The 24538-nt window shown below is 42.2% G+C and overlaps 1 protein-coding gene across 5 annotated transcripts in view; it reads right to left on the bottom strand.

Moving 5' to 3' along the window:
* sptan1 (spectrin alpha, non-erythrocytic 1) overlaps positions 1–24297 on the bottom strand; it is a 114000-nt gene extending 89703 nt beyond the window's left edge. For 4 of the 5 annotated variants that reach the window (XM_056290908.1, XM_056290911.1, XM_056290910.1 and 1 more), the window contains exons 1-2: positions 24211–24297; positions 5395–5634 (exon numbers count right to left, since the gene is read on the bottom strand). In XM_056290908.1, the coding sequence (XP_056146883.1) occupies positions 5395–5631 (237 nt within the window). In that variant the 5' untranslated portion in view covers positions 5632–5634; positions 24211–24297. Of the gene's footprint in view, positions 1–5394; positions 5635–15913; positions 16052–24210 lie in introns of those variants that run through there. The other variant, XM_056290909.1, reaches the window with a different exon arrangement.
* Between the last annotated feature and the right edge of the window lie 241 nt (positions 24298–24538).

Here is a 24538-nt window from a genome sequence, read left to right as displayed (position 1 = left end):
GGAAATAGCAGTTGCTACACTGGAGCGCTCCTATGCGGACCTGAAGGCTGAAAACGAGAAGCTTCATGCTCATCTGTTTGATCAGGAAAACAGATCACGGAGGCAGAATATTAGAGTTGTTGATCTCCCAGAAAAAAACTTGGAATCGAGGTGTTCAGCACAGACAGCTTCCCTCATAAACCAGAAGTTGACCGTGCTCATCATGGCCGCAGACCACCGCAGTCAAACAGCCCCCTTCGAGCCATGATTGTACGCCTGCATCACTATCGAGCTATGGAACAGATTCTGCGCCTATCCTGGGAGAGATCAGGTTAGCTGACATATCATGGGACAAAGATTAGCTTCTACCCAGACTTTAACACTGACCTAGTGTGGAAGAGAGCTGCGTTCAATCCAGTAAAAAAAATGCTTCGCGAAGCCGGCCTGAAATACTCCTGCACATATCCTGCAATGCTCCGGTTCACATTTGAAGGGTCAAAACAAGAATTCAAGTCACCGTCGGATGCGTCTACCTTTGTTAAGGCTAATATCGGCAGGGCTCTGGAAGCGCCGAGTGGCACAGGGAGTGAAGATATACTCCCGCTGGAAAAATAGCCGGCTACCTGTCCTTTGAAGTGCAGATGGTCCGTCACAACATGCGCATGGGTAAAAAAATAAATTTTGCTCGTAATCATCTAAACAATAATTTGTAAATTGTGCCTATTCCCTATGTCAGACAGTTGCCAGTAATAGATCTGTAAGATTTGTTTAAGTCTTTGACAGCCTTTTTTCAGTTCGCAATTGTAATTTGTGTTTATTATCCATGCCAGACTGTTGCCAATGACATGATCCAGTTGTAGATATATGTTAATTCTCACTCGGTCCTATGTTTGAAGGCTGCTACTAATAGCGAAGGCTGGGTGTTCTGTTCTTTTTTTCCCCCCCGATGATATAAGTTTACACTTCCATTTCTGGTATTTAGTGAGGAGTGCCAAGATGCAAGAGTGTTAGGTTTACGCCATCTTAAGCAGTTGTGTACTATATGGGGCTTTATAGTACTTAGTTTGGGTAAGTGCTATGGGGAGGAGGGGGGAGTATCCGCTTGTCTGAATTTTGTTTATCTTTTTGAAGTTTTTTGTTTTGTATTTTGTGAAGTTCACCATTACAACCATATTCACCCACATCAATCTCTCATTGCGCAAAAGGCTTTTCCTTCCCTGGATTTAACCAATCTATATGGTTCCACTGCCCTCATTAATGAATAAGGTTAGAAATAGAAAGCTTAATCTGATCTCTTGGAATGTGAATGGCCTAAACAACCAAGTGAAAAGAAACAAAGTACTAGCTCACCTCTCTCAGTTAAACGTGAGTATATAATTTCTTCAAGAAACACACTTTCGTAACGCTGATGTCAACAAAATCCGGAAAAGCTGGGTGGGGAGGGTTTTCCATTCGAAATTTAATTCAAGGACCAGGGGGACTGCAATAATTATACACAAAGATATTTCATTTGAAACTGAAAAAGTTGTAGGTGACCCGAATGGTAGATATGCGATAGTTCCTGGCAAACTTTTAAACAAACCCGTAATCCTGGCAAACATATAGGCGGGGGGGATGCTTTCATTATTTATTTTTTCTCTGCTCTACTCGATGTGGACATTATTGGTGGAGACGTTAATTGTGTCCTCAATCCCATGTTAGATCGCTCCGCCACCAGACCTCTACCATTGTCCAAGACAGCCAAAGTAATTAATAACTGCATTGAACAATATGGGTTATTTGACCCCTGGAGGTTTAATTTCCCTACAAGAAGAGCATTTTCTTTTTTCTCGCCGGTTATTTTCTTCTTGAAATTCGGCTTATACCCGTCACTGACCACACTAAGTACCATAGTATTGTCATTTCTGATCATGCCCCTTTCCTTTGAATTGTCTTTCCCTGAACAACCCACGCCATGGCGCCTGAACGCTCTTCTACTCTCAGACTCCAAATTTGTAAGGTACTTGAGCAACCAGATTGAGATTTTTATTGAAACAAATGCTATACCAGATATCTCCCATGAGACTCTCTGGGAAACTCTGAAAGCCTACCTGTGTGGCCCAATTATTAATTTCACCTCACATAATAAAAATACATTATTTTCAAACTAAAGGAGCTCAGTGATAACATAGCCCAATTGGAAACTAAAGGAGCTCAGTGATAACATAGCCCAATTGGATGCACAATATGCCACTTCACCTACCCCAGAACTTTACCAAAAGAGGATCTGTCTTCAGAAAGAATTTGACTTAGCTTCAACAGCTAAGGCTGAACATCTTCTTTCAAGGGCTAAATACACTACCTATGAATTTGGGGACAAAACAGGCATACTCTTGGCTCACCAGGCATGCCAGGCATACGTGTTGTGTCAAATTACACAAATACAGACCACTTCCGGTTCCACGGTTAGAGACCATACACAAATTAATGATACATTTGCTGAGTATTATGGTAAACTATATACACAATAATGGTCCCGATGAGTCAGATTCCTTTTTTCAAGAATGGAATTTACCTACACTTAGAGATGCAGAGAAGTCCAACCTTGATAGCAGTCTGACAATGGAAGAGGTTCGGGAAGCCATCAAGTGTATGGCAGTCGGGGAAAACACCTGGGCCAGACGGGTTCCCAGTGGAATTTTTTAAGAAGTTCTCAAATGAACTCTCCCCATTACTCCTGAAAACGTATAATCAATCCCTCTTGGATGGTCAGCTACCACAAACACTGAGGCAAGCCTTAATATGTCTCATCCCCAAAAAAGATAAAGATCCTCTGCGCTGTGAATCCTATCGTCCAATCAGTCTCCTTAATGCAGATTTTAAAATTCTTGCGAAATGTTTAGCCAAGCGCCTTGAAGGGGTTCTCCCAGCCCTTATTTCACCCGATCAATCAGAATTTATTCAGGGTAGGCACACCTTCGATAATACTAGTAGGCGTTTTGATATAATATACACCCAATCTGCTTCACCTGAAGTTGTAGTTGCCTCAGATGCGGAGAAGGCTTTTGATCGAGTGGAATGGGGTTTCCTTTTTGACGCACTTTCAAGATTCGGGTTTGGACCCAACTTTATTTCTTTGGTTAAATTATTATATAACGACCCCGTAGCATCAATTCGAACTAACGAGGTACAATCAAGAGATTTCCCTCTGTATAGGGGAACAAGACAGGGCTGTCCACTCTCCCCATTGCTTTTTGATTTAGTGATCGAGCCACTTGCGGCTTCCTTACGACAGTGTGGCTCCTTTGAAAGGATAATCCATGGTGGTAGGGTACACAAGGTGTCATTGTACGCTGATGACCTTCTCTTATATATCACCAACCCTGCACTGTATCTTCCCTCTATTCCTATCTAAGCTGGAACAATTTGGGAACCTCTCCGGATACAAGTTGAACCTGCAAAAAAGCGAAGTTTTCCCTCTGAACCCTACGGCCCTTGGTATCCCTGCGTCTATGTTCCCTTTCAGGAGAGTGACCTCAAATTTCAAATATTTAGGGATTACGGTTCCTCGCTCCTTTCAGCTTTTACACAAACTAAACTTCTCCCCTTTAATTGACAAATGCAAACAAGATATGGAGCGCTGGCGCACACTACCATTATCAATGGCTGGACGCATTAGCTTGCTTAAAATGAATATTGTCCCTAAGTTCCTGTATCTTTTTCAGAAAATTCCTACTTTCATTCCGAAAACACAGTTTAGCTTTCTTGACAGGATGTTTTCTAACTTTATCTGGGATGGCAGACAGCCATACGCAAGGACTTCCTACAACGTCCCAAAGCACTGGGAGGGATGGCTATGCCCAATCTTCTTTACTACTATTGGGCTACTAATAATATCCAGAAGGTTGTCATGCATATTCAAAGCAGCTCGCTTGAGCACACACCTGAGTGGGCAAAGATAGAATCCCATGATCTTCCTATTCATTCCTTAGTCACTTCCCCACTAACAATGGTCCTTGGCACACCACACAAAAATCCGGTTACAGCTCATACAACCAGAATATGGACTCAAGTTAGGAAAACATTTGGTCTGCAAAAAGCCTCCTTAATGACACCCATTATGTCAAACCACCTCTTTACCCCAGACAAGTTAGATATGCCTTTACGAGCATGGCATGGGAATAGAATTTGATTTATAAAAGATTTATATTTTGATGGGATATTTGCTTCATTCAATCAATTGGTAGAACATTTTAACCTACCCCACTCCCACTTCTACCGCTATTTAGCGATTAGGCATTTTGTTCAGAAGAGATTCCATCCTTTCCCTGAGATACCTCTGACAACATCAATCGATACACTTTTAGCCACAGAGGCTAGTCTCAAGGGCGCCATCACAAGGATCTATAATAAACTAGCCACTATAAATCCTCAGTCAATGGCTAGTCTTAGAAATCTCTGGGAGCAGGATCTTGGTACTCCTCTCCCTGATGATCTGTGGGATGCAGTTTTGGAACAGGTACGCTCTTCCTCTTCATGCAGTAGATTTGGGCTTACTCAGTTTAAGATTGTTCACCGTGTTGACCTTACCAAAGCTAAACTAGCCAAAATTTACCCCAGCATCGACCCCACTTGTGACAGATGTAAATATGCACCAGCTACCTTGTTGCATATGTTATGGACATGCCCTGAGCTACATACATTTTGGTCAGCAATATTTAAATCCTTAAGTGAAATTTTTAGTACAACTATTGATCCGCATCCTTTAATTGCCATACTTGGTGTGAGACCGGAAGACTGTGACTAGCCATCTAACATGTATAAATTGGCGGACTTTACTACATTACTAGCTTGGTGCCTAATACTCTTAAATGGAAGAGCTCAAGACCTCCATCCCATGTCAGATGGATCAGGGATATTATGTATTATCTCAAGTTGGAAAAGATCAAATTTACCTTAAGGGGTAACAGGGACAAGTTCAAGATAGTCTGGATGCTTTTTCTGACTTACTTTGACACTTTAACCAGTATAACAGACTGGGATGCCTCTTGACTCGAGTCAGGAACGGCCCAACTAATATAGACTATAAACCGAGAGATTTTTTGTGCCGGTGAACCATGCTGATTATTTATTTTTATTGAACATTTTTTTGTTTTTGTCTTTTTTGGTTTTATTTGTCTTCGATTTAGTTGTATGTAATTTATTTATTTCTTTAATTTGTATTTCTCCTTGAGGATCTGGAAATGTCGGGTGAGGGAGGTGATGGGTTTATTGTGTTAAATTACTCAATATGTGACTTGTTAATACGCTTAAAGTGTAAATGCCAATGAAAATAAATAAATAAATAAATTATATATATATATATATATATATATATATATATATATATATATATATATATACACACACACACACACACAACCAAGCTAGTCAGACCTGAAGGTTGGAGGGGTCCTTATAGTTGTCATCGGAGGCAATCTGAAGCTTCTCCTGGATCCATTTCTCTAGCTCCTCTGCGTCACGGCGGAAGAACTGAAAACGGTATGAATCTTCCAGCTTCTGCCGACGCATCATCGACAGCTCCTTAAAGCGTCGGTAGCGGTCCAGCACCTGCTGCCTGCGCTCCTGGATGTCATCAGCTGTTTCCAGCACTTTAGCCCCGGTGGTGTCCATTTTCTGAGAAACCAACAAGAAAAAAAATACTGTTAAGCCCTTTTTACTTGTTGATTTTTAGCTGTTGGAGACCTCTTATGATAATACATCAAGCAAAACCCAGAACAGCTGTCTATGGTGATATATAGTGATATAATAAAACTGCTTTTGCGGCACATCTTTTTGAGCAGGCTTGCCAAATGAATTCAGTTCAAAACCATGAAGAGAAATTTGACATCATATTAATCACAAATAACAATTTCTGATTTTTTACATATCCCATTTCTGAGGCACTGACATTTTCCTTGAGAACACTTCGGTTCATCAAAACTTCATGAATCAATGCTCATCAGTATTCAATAAACGAAGACCAGACACAAAAGTAGAGGGGGAAACAGGGTGGGGGGACAGAAATTTCAAGAGGGATTCAGTCCAAGGGTAGCAAGAGTGGTTGAAGCAACTCCAGCAGGGGCCTCACAACCGCACCATCTCTTGCAGCGACACAGTACACAGAAGTCTGAGGCAGGGTATAACAGAAACAAGGCTGGTTTGTTCAAGCCAAAATTCCCTCATCCTGTGTCAAGCTGAATGGTCACAGGGCAAGCAGCTGAGAACACAAACATGCCAAACAAGGGTGGGGGCGGAAATTCCACACACATTCTAACAGTCTCTAAGCTTTATGCAACAATGAGTTTGCTGCAGTCAGCTCCACTGGCCTCAAATCCTCTGTCCCACAACCAATACAGCCCCAAACAGCGGGAGGTGTTAACGGATGGCCCTGTTAAACATTATTGAACAGAACTTACGACATCGGCCTAGGAATTTGTTTTCACTTTACTTCTGTACGCATCTTTGAAATAATTACTTTATTGGTATTTTATTCCTCCAAAATGAAATTCAGAGGCACACAGGGCAAAAGAGAACAAGTTAACATGGCCATGCAGTTGTGATTCATGGGTAGATATTCAATCGTCCCATAATGTGATACATTTAGCCAAGTATGCTGAATTTTGCAACTAGTGATGTTCAGAATCTGATGAGAATGACCCCCCCCCTTTTTTCTTCCAATTGTATTTGACCAATTACCCCACTCTTCCAAGCCGTCCCGGTTGCTGCTGCTCCACCCCCTCTGCTGAGGGCTGCAGACTACCACATGCCTCCGCCAAGACATGTGGCATCGCCAGCCATTTCTTTTCACCTGGCAGTGAGGAGTTTCACCAGAAGGATGTAGTGCATGGGAGGATCATGTTATTCCCCCCAGTTCCCCCTCCCCCCCGAACAGGCGCCCCGACCGACCAGAGGAGGCGCTAGTGTAGTGACCAGGAGAAATACCCACATCCGGCTTCCCACCCACAGACATGCCAATTGTGTCTGTAGGGAAACCCGACCAAGCCGGAGGTAACACGGGGAATCAAACCGGCGATCCCCGTATTGGTTGGCAACAGAATAGACCGCTACGCTTCCCAGACGCCCCATGAAAATGGCTCTTTGTGACACCCTCAGAGACATTGTATACTTATAGAATCTTTGTTTCACTACCTTTTATTTAATGAATGTTGATTTGTATAATTTATGTGGACCATATAAAGGTACCACTCCAATCTGAAACCCCAAATTAATTTTTCCACATTTAAAAACCTAATGTCAGTACAACCATCTGTAATCCTATGCTTAAAACACATCGACAAAGAACACTGAAGAGTTCGCCCTAAGAAATACTGAGAGTTTAATCAAGGAAACCTTGTAAATGTCAGACCAATCACCCCACAGGAGACCATGACAGATAATCATGGGTTCCGTTAACTTTATAATGGAAATTTGTGTTTGATATTTAAACAAACCATCCATCAACAAGGAAATAACAGCTTCTTGTCTACGAGACCGGTCTCTTAAGACAGCTCCAGACAGCTCACAGCCAGCTCACAGAAGGGTCTGTGAGTGTGACTAGCTGGCTTTTCACCAGTTTATGGATCTTTTCACCTATGAAAATGTTGGAACAAATTTTTGATTCACCACCAGTTTTCGTAAAACTACCAATATTTTAAAACGGTTTATTTCTCACCTCAAAAATTCTCAGACATGAATTTAATGATAAAATAGCATATGGAAATTGTAAAAAAAAAAACATCGAAATCTATACAATTGATTACTCGCCTCATCTTCCTGAGAGAGCGGCGACATATACAGAAGTATACAGTGACGTAATGACGTGGCTCTCTTGCCAGCTCTAGCCTGTGGAAAAGCAAACCAGTTCTTAGAAGGTTCGCAAGTTGAACCAACTGCCTACCGGTGCTAGCACCAGCCCAGAGCTTGAACTAGGTTCACGCTGATGTAAAGGGGGTATTATTTACACCAACATTGTTGGGGTGAAAGCACTTTTGTACTTTAAGGTGAAGTATTCATTATGATGAATGCTGTGTAGTCTATTCACCTCTACGTGATCCCTAGTGACACCAAGAAAACCAACAGGAAGAAGTACTGCAGAAAAGCTGTACATGCAACTGACTGGCAGGCAGTAGGACTGTCCCATTACAAAGCTCCCCTGACTGGTACAGGCATACTAGGAGGGCTGAGATTTTCAGATCTGACTGTTACAGGCATACTAGGAGGGCTGAGATTTTCAAATCTGGAATACAGAGGCAGGATCAAAAACACAGGCTTGATTTTCTCTGGGATCATTTGGATTACTCATAGCTTTAATAGCAATGACATGTTTCACAAATAACACTGAAAGAAAGTTACCTATGTCAGAATTAACATCACAAGAAAAAGAAAGAATGAAAAAAGTGACATTTTGTTTCAACAATAGTTGTATTTGAGAAAAGAAAATATTGGCTTGGAACGATTTTTATATTCTCATTTGTTCACTATTGAATTTGTGCCAAATAAGCTGTCCTTTATAAACCCACCTGCATTCCCCCACCTTTACTTATCTGTTCCCATATGATGCGCCATTTCCTGCAAATACTTATAAAATGCATCCCTGGGATTTATGGAATATATTTAAACAATGTCACAGTGTCACATCTCTATGAATAGTGGGCACGTTTTCAACTACGCACACCTTAAGCTCAGGTATATTCACTAAAATGCATCTAAATTCACACCATCATCTTTTAGTCTACTACCCATCACCAACAAAAAACAAGTATGTCTTTCATATTATAATCTATTTTTTCAATCTTTCCCCATCTTAACTCCAATTAAGGAGTTATATTCTTTATCACTTAAAGTAATTGTGTAATTTTATATTTTCATTAATAGTTTCCTTCAGCTAGTTTTTGCTTCTCTGTTTAAGTGCTGTTATTGTAAGGATTCTTAAAGGCACGTGTCCAAATGAGGAAGTGCTGCTTCTGAGGTTTTACTAATGAGTAGGTGTTTCTTTACTTCAGTCAAATACTATATTCTAAACCTGGACAGGAATACGCTTGATGCGTATGATTTTCTCCACACTTTCACTGAAACATCTTGATGTCACTTCTTTATTGTATTTTACTTGAATAAAGAATCTGGCTGAATTTGCCAGGAGTACATTCTCCAAAATAAGGAACTTGTTGTCATATTGTATTACTGAATATAGACTTCCAATATTCTTGAAATATAGTTATGTATTTAATCCATTTTCACAACTACTTATTGTTTTGATTCTCTTTTTGTTTCTTCCACAATAATGTTGTATATCTGTCCTAGAGTATTCTTTACATTTGCCTCGCTATGTTTTTGATGATGTTTAAGCTTTTTGTTGGGCCCAATTGCTTTCAAGACGTGATGAAAGTAATTTTTGATTCACATTCACAGCATGAAGATATGGGAAAGAGTAATAGAAGCTAGGTTAAGAGGAGAGGTGACAATTAGCGAGCAGCAGTATGGTTTCATGCCATGAAAGAGCACCACAGATGCGATGTTTGCTTTGAGAATGTTGATGGAGAAGTATAGAGAAGGCCAGAAGGAGTTACATTGTGTCTTTGTAGATTTAGAGAAAGCATATGACAGGGTGCCGAGAGAGGAGGTGTGGTATTGTATGAGCAAGTCGGGAGTTGCAGAGAAGTATCTAGGAGTGGTGCAGGATATGTATGAGCGAAGTGTGACAAGGGGTAGGTTGATGGACAAGATCAGGCAGGAGTCTCCATGGACGATAATATTTGCGGATGACATTGTGATCTGTAGCGAGAGTAGGGTGCAGGTTGAGGAGAGCATGGAGAGTTGGAGGTATGCACTGGAGAGAAGAGGAATGAAAGTCAGTAGGAGCAAGACGGAATACCTATGCGTGAATGAGAGGGAGGACAGTGGAATGTTGAGGATGCAAGGAGTAGAGGTGACGAAGGCATACGAGTTTAAATACTTGGGGTCAACTGTCCAAAGTAACGGGGAGTGCAGGAGAGAGGTGAAAAAGAGTGCAGGCAGGGTGGAGTGGGTGGAGAAGAGTGTTAGGAGTGATTTGCAACAGAAGGGTACCAGCAAGAGTTAAAGGGAAGGTTTACAAGATGGTTGTGAGACCAGCTAAGTTATATGGTTTGGAGACAACTTTTTTTCTATTCCCAGATTCAACCGCATGGATATTATTGCATGATCAGATATTTCTTTTGTACAGATACAACAAATTTTATATTTTCTAAATTGGTTCTAATCAAACATGAAAAGGTAATCTAACCTTGAATATTTGTTATAAACATTGGAATAATATGTTAAGTTATTTTCAGTAAGATATTGTTTCCTCCACAGGTCTATAAAGCCAATCTCAGTTTCTACCCTCTTTAAAACTGCCGATGTCTTCTCTGCCTTGTGTTTCTCAGTGTGTTGACAGTCTAATTTAGGATCCTTTGATCAGATGTCAGTCTCCTACAATTATTGTTGTTGCTTTGGCATCCAAGGTAACCGAGTCCACCAATTTAGGCACAGATTTGCGTCCTTGCTCAAGTGGGTTATGTATATTTAGTAGTGATTTCCATCATCTATCTTTCTTTTTGTTAAACACATCTCCCATCTTTTATCGACCAAATGTTTTTTAGAATGAAATGGAGCATTGTTTCTGATCAGTATTGTTCTTTGCAGAGCAGTAGGAAGAGGAAAACGCCTGTACAGAGGCCAATCATTCTAACTTCTTGTTCCTCTTTTGGCAGATGGGTTTCTTGCAAGAAAATTACATCACCTCCTTCCCTCTTCAACATAAATGTCGAATCCAGCTAAGACAAAGACCGATATTGATCGGCAAGGATAAGGTCAATCAAACCTCATAAAGTGAACAATCGCTCCTGCAGGTTACTGCCTAACCTGATGAGGAAAGGACAAGTGACAGTAGAATGGTCCATATCTGGAGCTCTTGGTAGAACATGTGGAACCCAACATAACACCCTCTTCTGCTAAGCTAGAAGTGAGGTGCTACAGTCCCTGAAAGGGGCTGTGAGGCGCTACAGTCCCTGAGTTCTGTGAGGCGCTACAGTCCCTGAAAGACACCACAACTTTGCTGAAAAGCAACCCACACCTAGGTTCCTGCCACCACACCAAAGAGAACCATGTTAAGATATTTTAATCATATTGCAGGATGGATTTCACAGCATACATTCACAAATATGACACAGAGTTTCCCATATGTTGATACTAAGGCACCCATCTAGGATAAGTAGCTGCAACCAAAGTAAGCATGTTTGGTGCTGCAAGGTACTGTGTTGGTATTCCAATGTGGCTTCTCTGATGATTCAACACACAAAGAATTCTGCTAACTACTGAAAGTGTGCTTGCAAACTACCTTGACCATTGTACCAATGACATAATGGAGGATATTTATTAAACAGACTTTGCACCCTCTCTTTGAGTCATATTGGGGGCAGTGCCCTCCCATTGTTCAGCAATTTCAGCGTTTGCCACCAGTTTGCAGATAAACAATGTTTTGAGGCATTGTCTAAACGTAAGGAGGCAACTACTTCAAGTTAGTTATGTTATTTTGCCCCAGAAAACTAGTGACACTTAAATGTTAGTGATTGTTAGCTAATGCTTCTGTTGTAAATTATGCTTGCTTTGACAAACACAACATTTAAATGTTGTGTAAAAATGTTAAAAAGTGTTCAAGTGTTGTGTAATAAAGTAGAGCTTGAGATTACTACCAGCTGAAAAAAAATTACATTTTCAAGTCATCTGTTTCCCTCTGGTTTGATGAGTCTTATGTGAAATAATATTTAGGATGACAAAAATGCAGTGTTGTTTTTTTGGAGAATACTAGAATCACCCCACAGCCTGAATACAGTAACATTCGAGTACCCCATCCTCCGTTCCATCCCCTAACTCTTGTCCCAATTTACTGAAAGCTTATATCATGTCTGGGATTTATTTAACTGACCTCGGCCCAATTTTCAACAATCATATCAGCGTAAGTGGGACAGACTGGTATGATGAGAGAAATGTCTGCTAATCAGTACAAAACCTTGTTTCTTTATATGATTTTTGCTGTGGGTTGATGTCACACTTTGTCTTTTAAAAAGAAAATCTCAATTTGAGCTGCAATTAAAAGAAGCTCTGCAGCTGCAATGACACAGCATACTTGAGAGCCATGTGAGATTTTAATCAACTCCCTGTTAAGTCACTTCCTCTTGGAGGCAGTGTAGATTGCATTTACATTTACACAGCATTTGGCTTTTGAGCAGAAGTTTATCAGGGACAAATATTATTTTTGATTTAATTCAAAATCAAAGAGCTTTAAGAAAAGAATCTGAAGATAAAATCAGTATTTAATGACAAAGTCTTACAAGAAATAGGCCAAAAATTGCAAGAGTGTACAGTTACTTTGAGTCATTTGATGCCCTTGAACACTCGAACGACTGGGATTTCACTCCTACGTAGGACGACCATGAGTGGTCAAAATGACAGCCGGTTTTAAACTCTATATTCTGTCAAGATAAATACCCAATTGAGTTACTAATGCATTGCATATGTTAGTATGTCTGTTAGGAAACAACTGACACCAAAATTAACATTTCAACAACTATAACACTATTTCTAAACAATTCAAACTTCAGAGAGACATGGTCGAACTTGAATAGCAAAATAGAAAAAGTTAAAATATTACCTGGAAAACAAAATGGAAAACACATTTTGCCAATCTAACAAACATAACAAGGCCTATAAAACGTTAAATGTAAAGAAAAAAAAAGAACTGAAAAAAATATTGAAACAGTCCCAAACAACGACCGGAACTTAAAAACTACTAGAACGACCGGTTTTTAAACTCTACATTCTCTAAAGTAAATACCCAATTGAGATATTAATGCATTACATATGTTAGTACGTCTGTTATGAAACTAACTGACACCATAATTAACATTTTAACAACTTTAATACTACTTTTCAAACAATTTAAAATGGCTGCTGTCGAATGACAGTAAATACTGCAAGGCCTCGGTGGTAGTCATGGTGCGTCTGTAACGGTGTCTGTAACCAGATAAGTTGCAATAATCACACATCAATTTTAGACTATTTGTCTGCACTGGAGAACGCTAGTGTGTTTCTATTACACAGCAACGAACTTCACGCAGGAAATGATGTGACAACACACGTCATAAATATTGACATGACGCACACCATCACACGCAAATTACTAGTCGTAATTTTGACCGCTCATGGTCGTTTTAGGTAGATGTGTCACAACTTTTTTCTTTTGTGCAATTGATCTAAAACTAATTTTAATGCAAATATATGCAATTTTAGGAGAATTCGGGGAGCAGCAGGTCTGTATCTTTTTTTCCCCCCACAGAGTTATTAAAACTTTGAAAATCCAAAACGGTCATCATGACCTTCCTGGTCGTTCTAGTGTTAAATACTTTACAGTTTTAACCAAATCAAATAACATGTTCCTCTCGCTTCATCTCAGCGCTGCCTCCGTGTCTTTTTTTTTTTACCCTTTGCGATAACGTCCACACATACTGATTCTATCAAGCCGTGCTGGAAGCTTCTCTACCAAGGACAGTAGCGTAACAGTATTCCTTATTCTTTCAGGCTAATTCAACGCCAGTAGATGCCAGCTGCAGGGTACGGTTTCAGATTTAAATATCAACTCTTCCTGCAATCAACTCAAAGGGCATGTTAGAAAACACGCTGTTTCAAATTGCACCAAAAAGGTAATGCTGCTTGTCTGAAATTGTTTTTCTCTCTCGCTATTCATCATCCCAAAGCAGCAAATCAAAGGTAAACACCTATTTGGAGATCTCTGTCTCATTCTGAAAATTCTTGGGACACTTCCTGTGTTTTGTAAAACACTGTGTATTCTTTGAGCTCATCTGACAGGGACTACACTGTAAATCAGCCTTTATGTTTGTACACTTTGCTCAAAATGGGGCTGTCCTCAAAGAGCTGAGGCTCTGTGTAAAGACTGATGCTTTAAGTGTTCCAGTGCAACTTACTCTGCCCAAACATGAACACACAAGAGTGTAGGACAGAGAACGGAGGGAGGGAAGCAAAGGATATCAGTTATTGTATACCTGGATCATTCATTTCAGAACTTACACTGCTGTTATCCTGATGTACATTTATTAACTAGCCTGCACAAAACTGTCAAACTTGTACAAACTGAAGCCAGGTTTAGGATTGGAAGTGTTTAGACAAAATAATAAAACATGTGTCTCCTTCCAAGATCTTGCTGCATGCTAATACTCGGTTTATCATTACGTTAACGAACCAAACACAAGCTATTTCTTCATAATGAAATATTTTAAAGGACAGCTTCCACATAAAAAGCATTAGCTGAATTTCCTCTGCTGACTGCAAATGGCTGAGCATACCGTCGTTGTTATTGATAATGAGCGCACTTGTTAAATTTAAAGCTTGAAGCTAGTTAGCTTGGCAACAAAAACCGAAAATAGAAAAACAATCAGACATGAAGTTAGGCTACACCCTAACGAATAGGCCCTCTCAGAGATCATCGTATATGTTCAGTGGATCAATACAGTTTAGAGGTCTGTCCTGCATCCTCGTGTTTCTAGCGGTCCTTGAGAACTGGATGAAGTAATGCACCTACCAGCTTCCAGTTAATATGGAGACCCATCCGGTGGGATAAGGGTCATGGTGATGTCACACTGAGAAGACAGAAACTTGGAATTTGCAGGAAATGGGAGAGTCCCATCAGACAAGGCCAGCCTATACCCCAACATTAGAATTTAGACAGGAAAACCAAAATATGATGTGAAAACAACAGCACTTTTGCTTTTCCTGGAATTCCTCTTTGTACTCTTCCTAGTGTACAATCTTTCCTTCGGTTCTACAGTATGCTCAGCAAGAGGAAATATAGATATGAGGTCATTACTGCAGCCGCACCCAGTAAAGAATTATCTTCTGACGTACTCTGTATAAAGCCAAATAAAGGTTGAAGACACTAGCAAAAAGCTCATTTTGAAATGTATATGTTTAATTATTCCAACATTTTGAATAAATATGTGTGATTTTTCATAAAATTTATCTAACACCCTCAGTAGATTTACCTCTGATGCAAGATGTTTAACAGAAAGCCATACATAAACAAGCTGCAAACCTTAACATACTCATGCCATCCACCTCTCAAAATGTCTCTGAAAAATAGGTTATTTCAGAAATACTCATCTGTTAATCAGCATGATGTAATGCTGCAATGCATCAGCACTCTCACAACGTCCTTCTGCAGAGATCATTTATAGCACAACTAGTTTTCTTAAAATAACATTTAATTTCTTGAAGTGCAATAAAAACATGACCTTTCCTCTTGTCCAATAGAGACCAGAAATCATTGTGTAAAACCACTCTGGTTAAATGAAGGGGCCTCAAACCACGTGAGTGATGTACAGATCTGTATCCATACTAGTACAGGCCAACAGTAGTACACGAACTGGAAAACTCATAACTCATACTCTGTAGCCTTACGGATGGAGGAAGTTACAGTGATCTAAAACAAGTTCTTGAAGAAGCCTACAAATTAAGAATTTTAAAATGCTTGGTTATACTTATCAACTTAATCTTACTTATTTTAGTTAAGACCAATTAAACCTTTAATGCACAACATCAAACAACACATATAAATAAACACCAGTGTGACTTTGGCTACTGAATCAGTACAAACAGTCAGTCCACGGTTAACCTAGTTAATCCCAGCTTCTTTCAAACCTCAGCAACAGCCATACAGCCGTCGGAAAACTGACATACCAACTAATGCATCCAGAATTCAGACTGCCACCACATTTACATCACATGTAATTAAGCCCAATCTATTTTCAAACAACAGATAAAACTTGTCAGTTACTGAAAGTTAGAATAAGAAAAATATGTCAAAACAATATAAAACACACACCAGCGGTGTAGGTGAGAGTCCCTGGTCCTCTGGCACAAACTTCAGCTGGTCAGCGTGTGTTCATAGGGGAGCGACAGCAGCCTGCCTGCCTGGTGTATGCTCCATCTGAGCCTCTCACTTCCTAGCTCTCTGCAGCGCAGGCAGACGCAATGTCCCTGCAGTGGCTGAGCTGAACAGAGACAAACCAAGCCTCGGCCCAGCCCCTGCGTATGCCTGCACTAGCTGCCTCCCACCCCTCCCTCCAGCCATCCCCCATCCCTCTATTCAGCAAAACAACATCACTCTCGAATGTTCTCTCCTGCCCAGTTCTGAAGCTGCATGTGTGTTGAAACACACAAGGATACAAATGCAGACAAGAAAACACACCAGCACGCAATGGTACAAAAATACAATGAAAAACTAAAACAATAAATAAATTCTGATTATTAGTTTGAGTTTGGATTCACCAAACCAATATGGGCATGAAATGGATGACAAACTCAGAGAGCTTGAAGTTATGTAGGAACAACATCTTGAATAGGAAAGAATAGGAAGCTATAAGAGAAAAACCAGCTTGAGTTTGTATGTCATTGCTTTATGAAGGTCAGGACCATGGTGCATTTAGGACTAACAACTATACAGTAACACACACAACAGAAAAAAAAAACAATAAACGGCAACAGAGGAGACTAAAGCCCTGACATCAGACCTGAAAGACTTACAACCCATGGGAAACAGAGGCCTATGTTCTAGCTGGGCCATGGGAAACAGAGGCCTATGTTCTAGCTGGGCCATGGGAAACAGAGGCCTATGTTCTAGCTGGGCCATGGGAAACAGAGGCCTATGTTCTAGCTGGGCCATGGGAAACAGAGGCCTATGTTCTAGCTGGGCCGTGGGCCATGGGAAACAGAGGCCTATATTCTAGCTGGGCCATGGGAAACGGAGGCCTATGTTCTAGCTGGGCCATGGGAAACAGAGGCCTATATTCTAGCTGGGCCATGGGAAACGGAGGCCTATGTTCTAGCTGGGCCATGGGCCATGGGAAACAGAGGCCTATATTTTAGCTGGGCCATGGGAAACGGAGGCCTATATTCTAGCTGGGCCATGGGAAACAGAGGCCTATGTTCTAGCTGGGCCGTGGGCCATGGGAAACAGAGGCCTATATTCTAGCTGGGCCATGGGAAACAGAGGCCTATATTCTAGCTGGGCCATGGGAAACAGAGGCCTATATTCTAGCTGGGCCGTGGGCCATGGGAAACGGAGGCCTATGTTCTAGCTGGGCCATGGGAAACAGAGGCCTATATTTTAGCTGGGCCATGGGAAACAGAGGCCTATGTTCCAGCTGGGCCGTGGGCCATGGGAAACAGAGGCCTATGTTCTAGCTGGGCCGTGGGCCATGGGAAACAGAGGCCTATATTCTAGCTGGGCCATGGGAAACGGAGGCCTATATTCTAGCTGGGCCATGGGAAACGGAGGCCTATGTTCTAGCTGGGCCGTGGGCCATGGGAAACAGAGGCCTATGTTCTAGCTGGGCCACGGCACCGTATACACCATTAGAGCTGTCTGTTTATTAAAAACAGACAGTTCTGGAGAACACATACACCATGATAATAAAGAGACAGCTCTGACAGTCATTAAACTGGGTCACAGAGGGCACCTTATAAAACAGCTGCACAGGTTGCTTTTAAGTTCAACGTAAAGGAGCGCTTGACAATAGTATTACTGTAAAAGTAGTCTACTGGCAACACTTCTCACATTATAGTTTGATTAATGATTATCAATGCAATAAACAGAACAGTTAGCATGATGCAGCATTACGGGCAGGGCAATGTTGACTTGGATCTGAAGAAGCTAAGTAACGCTCAACTTTTATATATGATCAGCAATAGCCAGCTCCATTTACGTTGCCACAAACAAGCAAGTTGGACTCATTGACAGGTACAGTCAGCATTTCTTCCCTCATCATTGGTGACAAAAGGAGTGCTTCTCACTTCAATAACCTCTATATTTGCCCTTAAGGAAACTGATGTTTTTTAACCTTAGCCATATTTTACGGAGGAGTCAAGTTTAAGTAAGGTCCGGATGTGGGTATGCGTCCTGGTCGCTGCACTAGGGGAGTGGGGGGGGACTGGGAGGAATAGCGTGATCCTGCCATGTGCTACGTCCCCCTGGTGAAACTCCTCACTGTCATGTGAAAAGAAGCAGCTGGTAGGTCTGATCCTGCTCCACATGTATGGGAGGAGGCATGTGGTAGTCTGCAGCCCTCCCCGGATCGGCAGAGAGGGTGGAGCAGTGACTGGGACGGCTCAGAAGAGTGAGGTAATTGGCTGGATAAAATTGAGGAGTAAAAGTGGAGAAACAAAGCCACAAAAAAAAAAAAGTTTAGGTAAGGAGTCATGGGTAGCAATGGGTAGAGCAATGGGTAGAAGAATCTTGCCACACTGTTGTGAAACTCTTGGAATTTAATGAGACTCCCTTGGATATATAGCAGCATCTCCTAGAGCCATTAGTGGGCATGGCTCCAGCTAATCAACTCCTCGTCAAATGTGAAAATTAATATTTTCATGTTAGTGCAAGGGGAAACATGCAGCAAAAGTCCATTTTACTGTACCATAAAATCACAGGTGTTTGCAGAACTTAACATCAATGTTGAGCAAAAACCACTTATCTGCAAATTAGCCAATTTTCTTTTTATTATGTAAACCAACCTACCTATAAAGGATTGTGAAGGCCTCAGTGTTGCTAGAAAAATGTAATGTTTGGTTATAAAGTGGTGAAATAATGTTTTTTTTTTATTTAAAAAAACCTTGGTATGACGACAAAACATAAGAAACAAAGTAAGATAGGCAAAAACGTTGAGCATCTTTCCTGTTGTTAACACAGCTACACATCACCAACTCCACTCACTGATAAGACCATTTCTAGGGAAACACTGTGTGGGATACATATTCTTTTAGGGATAAATCATTTGCCAAAACAGCGCTCACTGACATTAATGTCCCATAAAAAAGGATCGAAGGTTTTGCGGCATTTTTAACACAACAAAATAAAACTCAGCCTGTTGGCCCACATGGAGACCACTGCTCGTTAGTGAACTCCTGCTTGGATTAACTGTGTAGGCCATATGATCAATGGAGCAGTGGTGTGGTCTGCGTCTCCATAGTGCACGGGGTCTGTTTAAAGAGTTCTTGTTAGAAATCATTTCTTCACCATTATTTTTCTGGGCCATTTTTATAGGCTAATTTATTCGTGTCTAAAGCCTGGTCATCATCATCATTGGTGGTCACTTAGGGTCGAGTATGACTGTCCTCCTTCTTGGTCCTTGTGGGTCTTCAGGTGGGCGAAGAGGCAGATCCTGGAGTCGCATATGTTGGTGCAGTGTGGGCAGGGGTGGGTGGTGGTAGTCGTGGGATTGGTTTGGGTGGAAAGTCCCTCCTTTCTGAGTCTGCGCTTGTCTTCTGCAGCATGGCGGAGATCATTATTATATAGTGCAGCTCCTTCCCGGACAAGTTTTCTCCAGGTCGCCCTGTTGGTTGCTGTGTCCTCCAAGGTCTTACGGTCTATGTGGCATTTTTTGGATGGTTGCTTGGATGTTATCTTTATACCTTTTCTTTTGACCTCCCGGGGCACGTTGTCCTGTGAGAAGCTGGGAGTATAGGACTTGTTTTGGAAGGCAAGAGTCAGGCATACAGATGACATGGCCAGTCCATCTGAGCTGGTGTTGGGCGATGGTGGCAGTGATAGCGGGAATGTTAGCCTCCTCCAGGATGCTGCTGTTGGGTGATGGTGGCAGTGATGGCAGGAATGTTAGCCTCCTCCAGGACGCTGGTGTTGGTGCGTCTATCTTCCCAGGTGACCTTCAGGATTTTTCGGAGGCACCTCTGATGATGTGCCTCCAGTGCCTTCAGGTGCCTGCTGTATGTGGTCCAGGATTCTGATCCATACAGTAGGGTGGGCAACACTACTGCTAAAGCCTGGTACACACTATATGACTATAACAGAAAGCATGTCACACTTTAAGGGCTGCAATCCACTCTGTGCATAACTGTAGTCCACTGACTTCCAGTTTCTACTGCAGCGGTCATACCAGTTTCTTGTTTGTTGGCGTGTGCTATTGACAATGGCATATTTTTCACGATGCATATAAGATTTACCAATATAAATGTCAATATAAATGTCAACGACATCAAGTTGTACATATCAAGTTACGGACGGACAGACGGACGGATGGACAGACGGATGTAACTTGATATGTATCCCGGTTGGCGTAAATTACGAGCAGCCATTTTGACCGCTCATGGTCGTTTTAGGTAGCTCTTATCATTACTTTTTTGCGCAATTGATCTAAAACTCATTTTAATGCAAATTTGTGCTATTTTAGGTGCATTCAGAGAGCAGCAGGTCTGTATCTTTTTCTTTTTTTTTTCACAAACGTATCAAATTTTGAAAATACAAAACGGTCAAAATGACCGCCTTGGTCATTCTCGTGCTAAAGTGCTATTTAACCAGCAGAAACGTTCATTCAAGCAAGGTAACCTTTGAGTTGACTGTTCTACAAAAGCAAATTAAACGGGAAATTAAGAGGGCACAGTACAAACTGAGCAATAAAAATTTAGGCTCAGCCTGGGACAGTGTCAGGACAATGGTTGCTTTAAATGACAAAGCCAAAAAAAGGTGGCTTTAGATGGCTTTTCATCAGATCTGGCTCTAGCGCAGGAGTTTTAATAAATTTTACTCAAGATTTGATGTGCATGATTTTAGCAATGAAACTGCTGTTTTAAAACACAAAACCTGCCGAACTCTAACCAACCTGTCTTTCTTTTTTGTACAGTGTTGTGAATACTTTTAAACACTGTAAAGTTGGAACAAGCCCTGTCCTTGATAACATTAGTAGCCATCTGTTGTCCCACTGTGCTGTTCAAATAGACCCTATTTTCAATTTTATTTTCATATGTCACTCTGTCATCAAAAGGTCCCCAATCTATGGAAACAATCTACAGTAGTTCCCATTGCAAAAAAGAGCCATGCTAAGACTTTGAATGACTACAGGCCAGTAGCTTTAACCTCTATTCTCTTGTTATGAAGTAATTAGAAAAACTGATTAAAAAGGAACTTCTGGGCAGGACGGAGCATCTTCTCGACTCGTTAGTTTGCATATCGAACCAGCAGGGGGGTTCAGGATGTGACCATAAGTCTGTTTCATCTCATTCACAGTCACTTAGAGGGTAGTAAGAACCATGCCAGACTGTTGTTCACAGACTTCTCATAGGCCTTCAATACCATACAGCCTCACCTGCTAGAGCAGAAGCTTGTGGAACATGTTGGGTTGGACGCCAACATTGTTGGATGGATTTTGGACTTTGTCACCAACAGATCTCAGAGACTGAGAATGAATGGACAATTTTCCGGCTTGACTTCCACATCAACCGGCTCCTCTCGGGGCTGTGTCCCCTCTCCTCTCTTATATATCCTGTACACTAATGACTGCCGCAGTGAGTTCAGAAATCATCACATTGTGAAATCTGCAGATGACACAGTGATTGTGAGCCTGATTGTGAGCCGGACGCCCCCACCTGGATGCCCAAGTTCCAATTTATTTTCCGATCATCTGGCAGTGCTAGGGGATGTCAAATAACATGCAAAATTATGGATTACATGTATATACTATATGCAAGTAGTATATTTGACACTCTTTAGCACATTTCTAAATGCTTAAATCATGGGGCGACCGGGTGGTGTGGAAGTCTATTCCATTGCCTACCAACACGGGGATTGCCAGTTCGAATCCTCATGTTACCTCTGGTTTGGTCGGGCGTCCCTACAGACACAATTGGCCACGTCTGCAAGTGGGAAGCCAGATGTGGGTATGTGTCCTGGTCGCTGCACTAGCGCCTCCTCTGGTCGGTCGGGGCGCCTGTTCAGGGGGGGAGAGGGAACTGGGGGGAATAGTGTGATCCTCCCACGCAGTACGTCTCCCTGGTGAAACTCCTCACTGCCAGGTGAAAAGAAGCGGCTGGTGACTCCACATGTATCGGAGGAGGCATGTGGTAGTCTGCAGCCCTCCCCGACTCGGCAGAAGGGGCAGAAGGGGAGGAGCAGTGACCGGGACGGCTCGGAAAGTGGGATAATTGGCCAAATACAATTAGAGAAAAGGGGGGGGGTAAAAAAAAAAGTCGGTGAACCCCACCTATCATTAATCAAAATTATTGATAAATTCTAAGTAGCCTTAAACAGAGCTTACCAGCCCAGTACTGAAGTATCCTTTGCCCTTCAAAATGTCCTTGTAACCCTGCATGGGTAAGTCTGCTTGCAGTTAGTCAATCACAATTTTCACAATTAAGTGCTTTAATTGAACTCTACACACACACACACATATATATATATTTCAATTATAGCACTTAATTATGTCAGGAGCATCAAATGTGACACACTTCAGTGCTAACTGGTTGAATAAGTACAAGCAGGCTCACCAACACAGGGTTACAGCAAAACTCAGCAGGACAGGGGTAATTAGTAATTAGTTTTGTTGTTCAGGGAGAAACACTTTTCCTTCATCTTAAACAACCATAACAATAACAGGGATGACTTTACACTCCTAGCTCTATCTTGTAAACAGATTGTGTTTATTTCATTAAAATGGAAGAATTTGCTGCAAATGCAGGGAATCTTGGGAGTTACTGCAGTTGTCATCACATCTGAGTAAATGTTTCGCTAGCATGGGACAAAGAAATGATGTTCATAGGTCAGTACACGGGTGAGTACCATGCCCCACCATCAGTTCTCCATAGGGTTTTACTAGTACCACATGTCAAGGCTGAGTCCTGACTGCAGCGACGTGGATTTGAATCCAGCCTGGGCCGTTTGCCGCATGTCATCCTCTGCCTTTCCTGTCTCTCTCTCTCTCTCTCTCTCTCTCTCTCTCTCTCTCTCTCTCTCTCTCTCTCTCTCTCCTTCTTCTTTCAGCTTTTTCTCTCTCTACTATCACTGTCAAATAATGTGGAAGCTGCCAAAAAAAAAATCTTAAGAAGAGCCCACTGTGCCCTTTTCTAACCAACTTTTGCGCTTGAATTTCTCCAGACCACCATGTACTTGACTAGATGGAGGTCTGGCTACGAGAGATTAGGGGTGGGTGACTTGGCATGTTAACAATTTGGGCAACACCCTTTGACATGGGACAGTACATTTCAAGTGCATACGACGGGGATTTCTTATTTCAAATGAATCCACTGTGTTGAAGCCCTCTTCACCATGACATTCATGAGAGTGTAAACCCAAGCCCATGTTTTGCAGTCTCCTCATTCATACATGTTTATGTGTAGTCCATCTTCAAGGCAAGTGTCATTTGAGGCCTCAAATCCACTTGCACAGTGAACGACGCATATGAGATCCACTAAACCTGACAGAGGCGGTGCACCATTTACTGTGTAACTGTGAACAACAGACCTAGCTGTCTGTGAAGCTTCCTTTTCAAAAAAAAAACAATCAAGTGACATTATAAGAATGTGAACGCTTGGAAAGCAAAAGGACGGGCCATTAGCTGCCTGCCATTCTAGCGGGACTGGGCGGGTCCCATTGCGCTTCAGCTGACAGGCCGGAGCGGCCACTGCAGCGGTCCTCCCTCACACAGAACACACGACGCACATGCCGGACGAGCAGAAATCCGGATTACGTTGCTGGATGGGACGCGTTAGCACGGAGCCAGCTGTGCGGAGCTGGCTCCGTGCTAACGCCGCCGTCACGTTAGCTCCAGACGCGTAGAGGAGGCCACGACGCGGCGCTCACAATCTGGCCACTGTCCAGTGCGTTGGCGTTAAGCAGGCGGAATGCAGCTGTGCAGCTATTTAGTAAGCTATGACCGAATGTTATCTCCGTTATTTAGGGAGACATAAGTCATTATTCGCCCAGTGTCAGGGCAAAGCTGTCGTTTGCGGCATCTGGGCATAACGCGTTATCCAGCCAAACCATTCAAACAGAAGCAGCAGAACCGAGAGAGACCAGCTGCGGTCGCTGTGTTGACGGGGTTTAACCGCTCCGCTGCTGCTGCGGGTCGGCGTCCATGTAAAGAACTGCACAAATAAATGCGGCTGCACTGGCCGCTAAGCATTAGCTCGCTAGCTAGCTCGCTAGCCTAATGCTTAGCTCGCTAGCCTAATGCTTAGCGGCTAGCGAGCTAGCTAGCTGCGTTTTAGCCATCCGGCGACGCAGCACAGGCTAGCGGGGAGCGGGCAGGACCTGCCAGTTAAAATACCAAATTCCAAATTATTTCCATGAGTCGTTTTCAGTGGCTTGCTCGCTCTATTAATGAGCAATTCTCATACCTTCGTATTTCTTCCAATGAACCCGCGAAGTGTTGAACTGGATGGTCGACGGCAGCTGGTTGAACCTCTGACGGCTTCAGCAGCAGTGTTTTGCTCAGGGCGGAGGGTGGATGACGTCAGGGCGTGACGTCAGAGAAGAACCGACTGATAACGCCGACATGTCGGCGTTCGCCGGGTGTATTTTTTAACACGCCCGCGCTCTTGCCGTTGTATTTTCAACATCGCCCGTATTATTTCTGTGTTATATCTTGAAGCTTATTTGCAAACGTTTCAATGTACGATGACATGCTCGTTTGCAGTTGTTTAAAACAATGACATTGAAAATGAA

Source organism: Lampris incognitus, chromosome 12 (assembly GCF_029633865.1).
Source record: "Lampris incognitus isolate fLamInc1 chromosome 12, fLamInc1.hap2, whole genome shotgun sequence".
In the NCBI taxonomy this organism is placed as follows: Eukaryota; Metazoa; Chordata; class Actinopteri; order Lampriformes; family Lampridae; genus Lampris; species Lampris incognitus.
The sequence above is the reverse complement of the archived record's forward strand: the minus strand, read 5'-3'. Positions and strand labels throughout refer to the sequence as shown.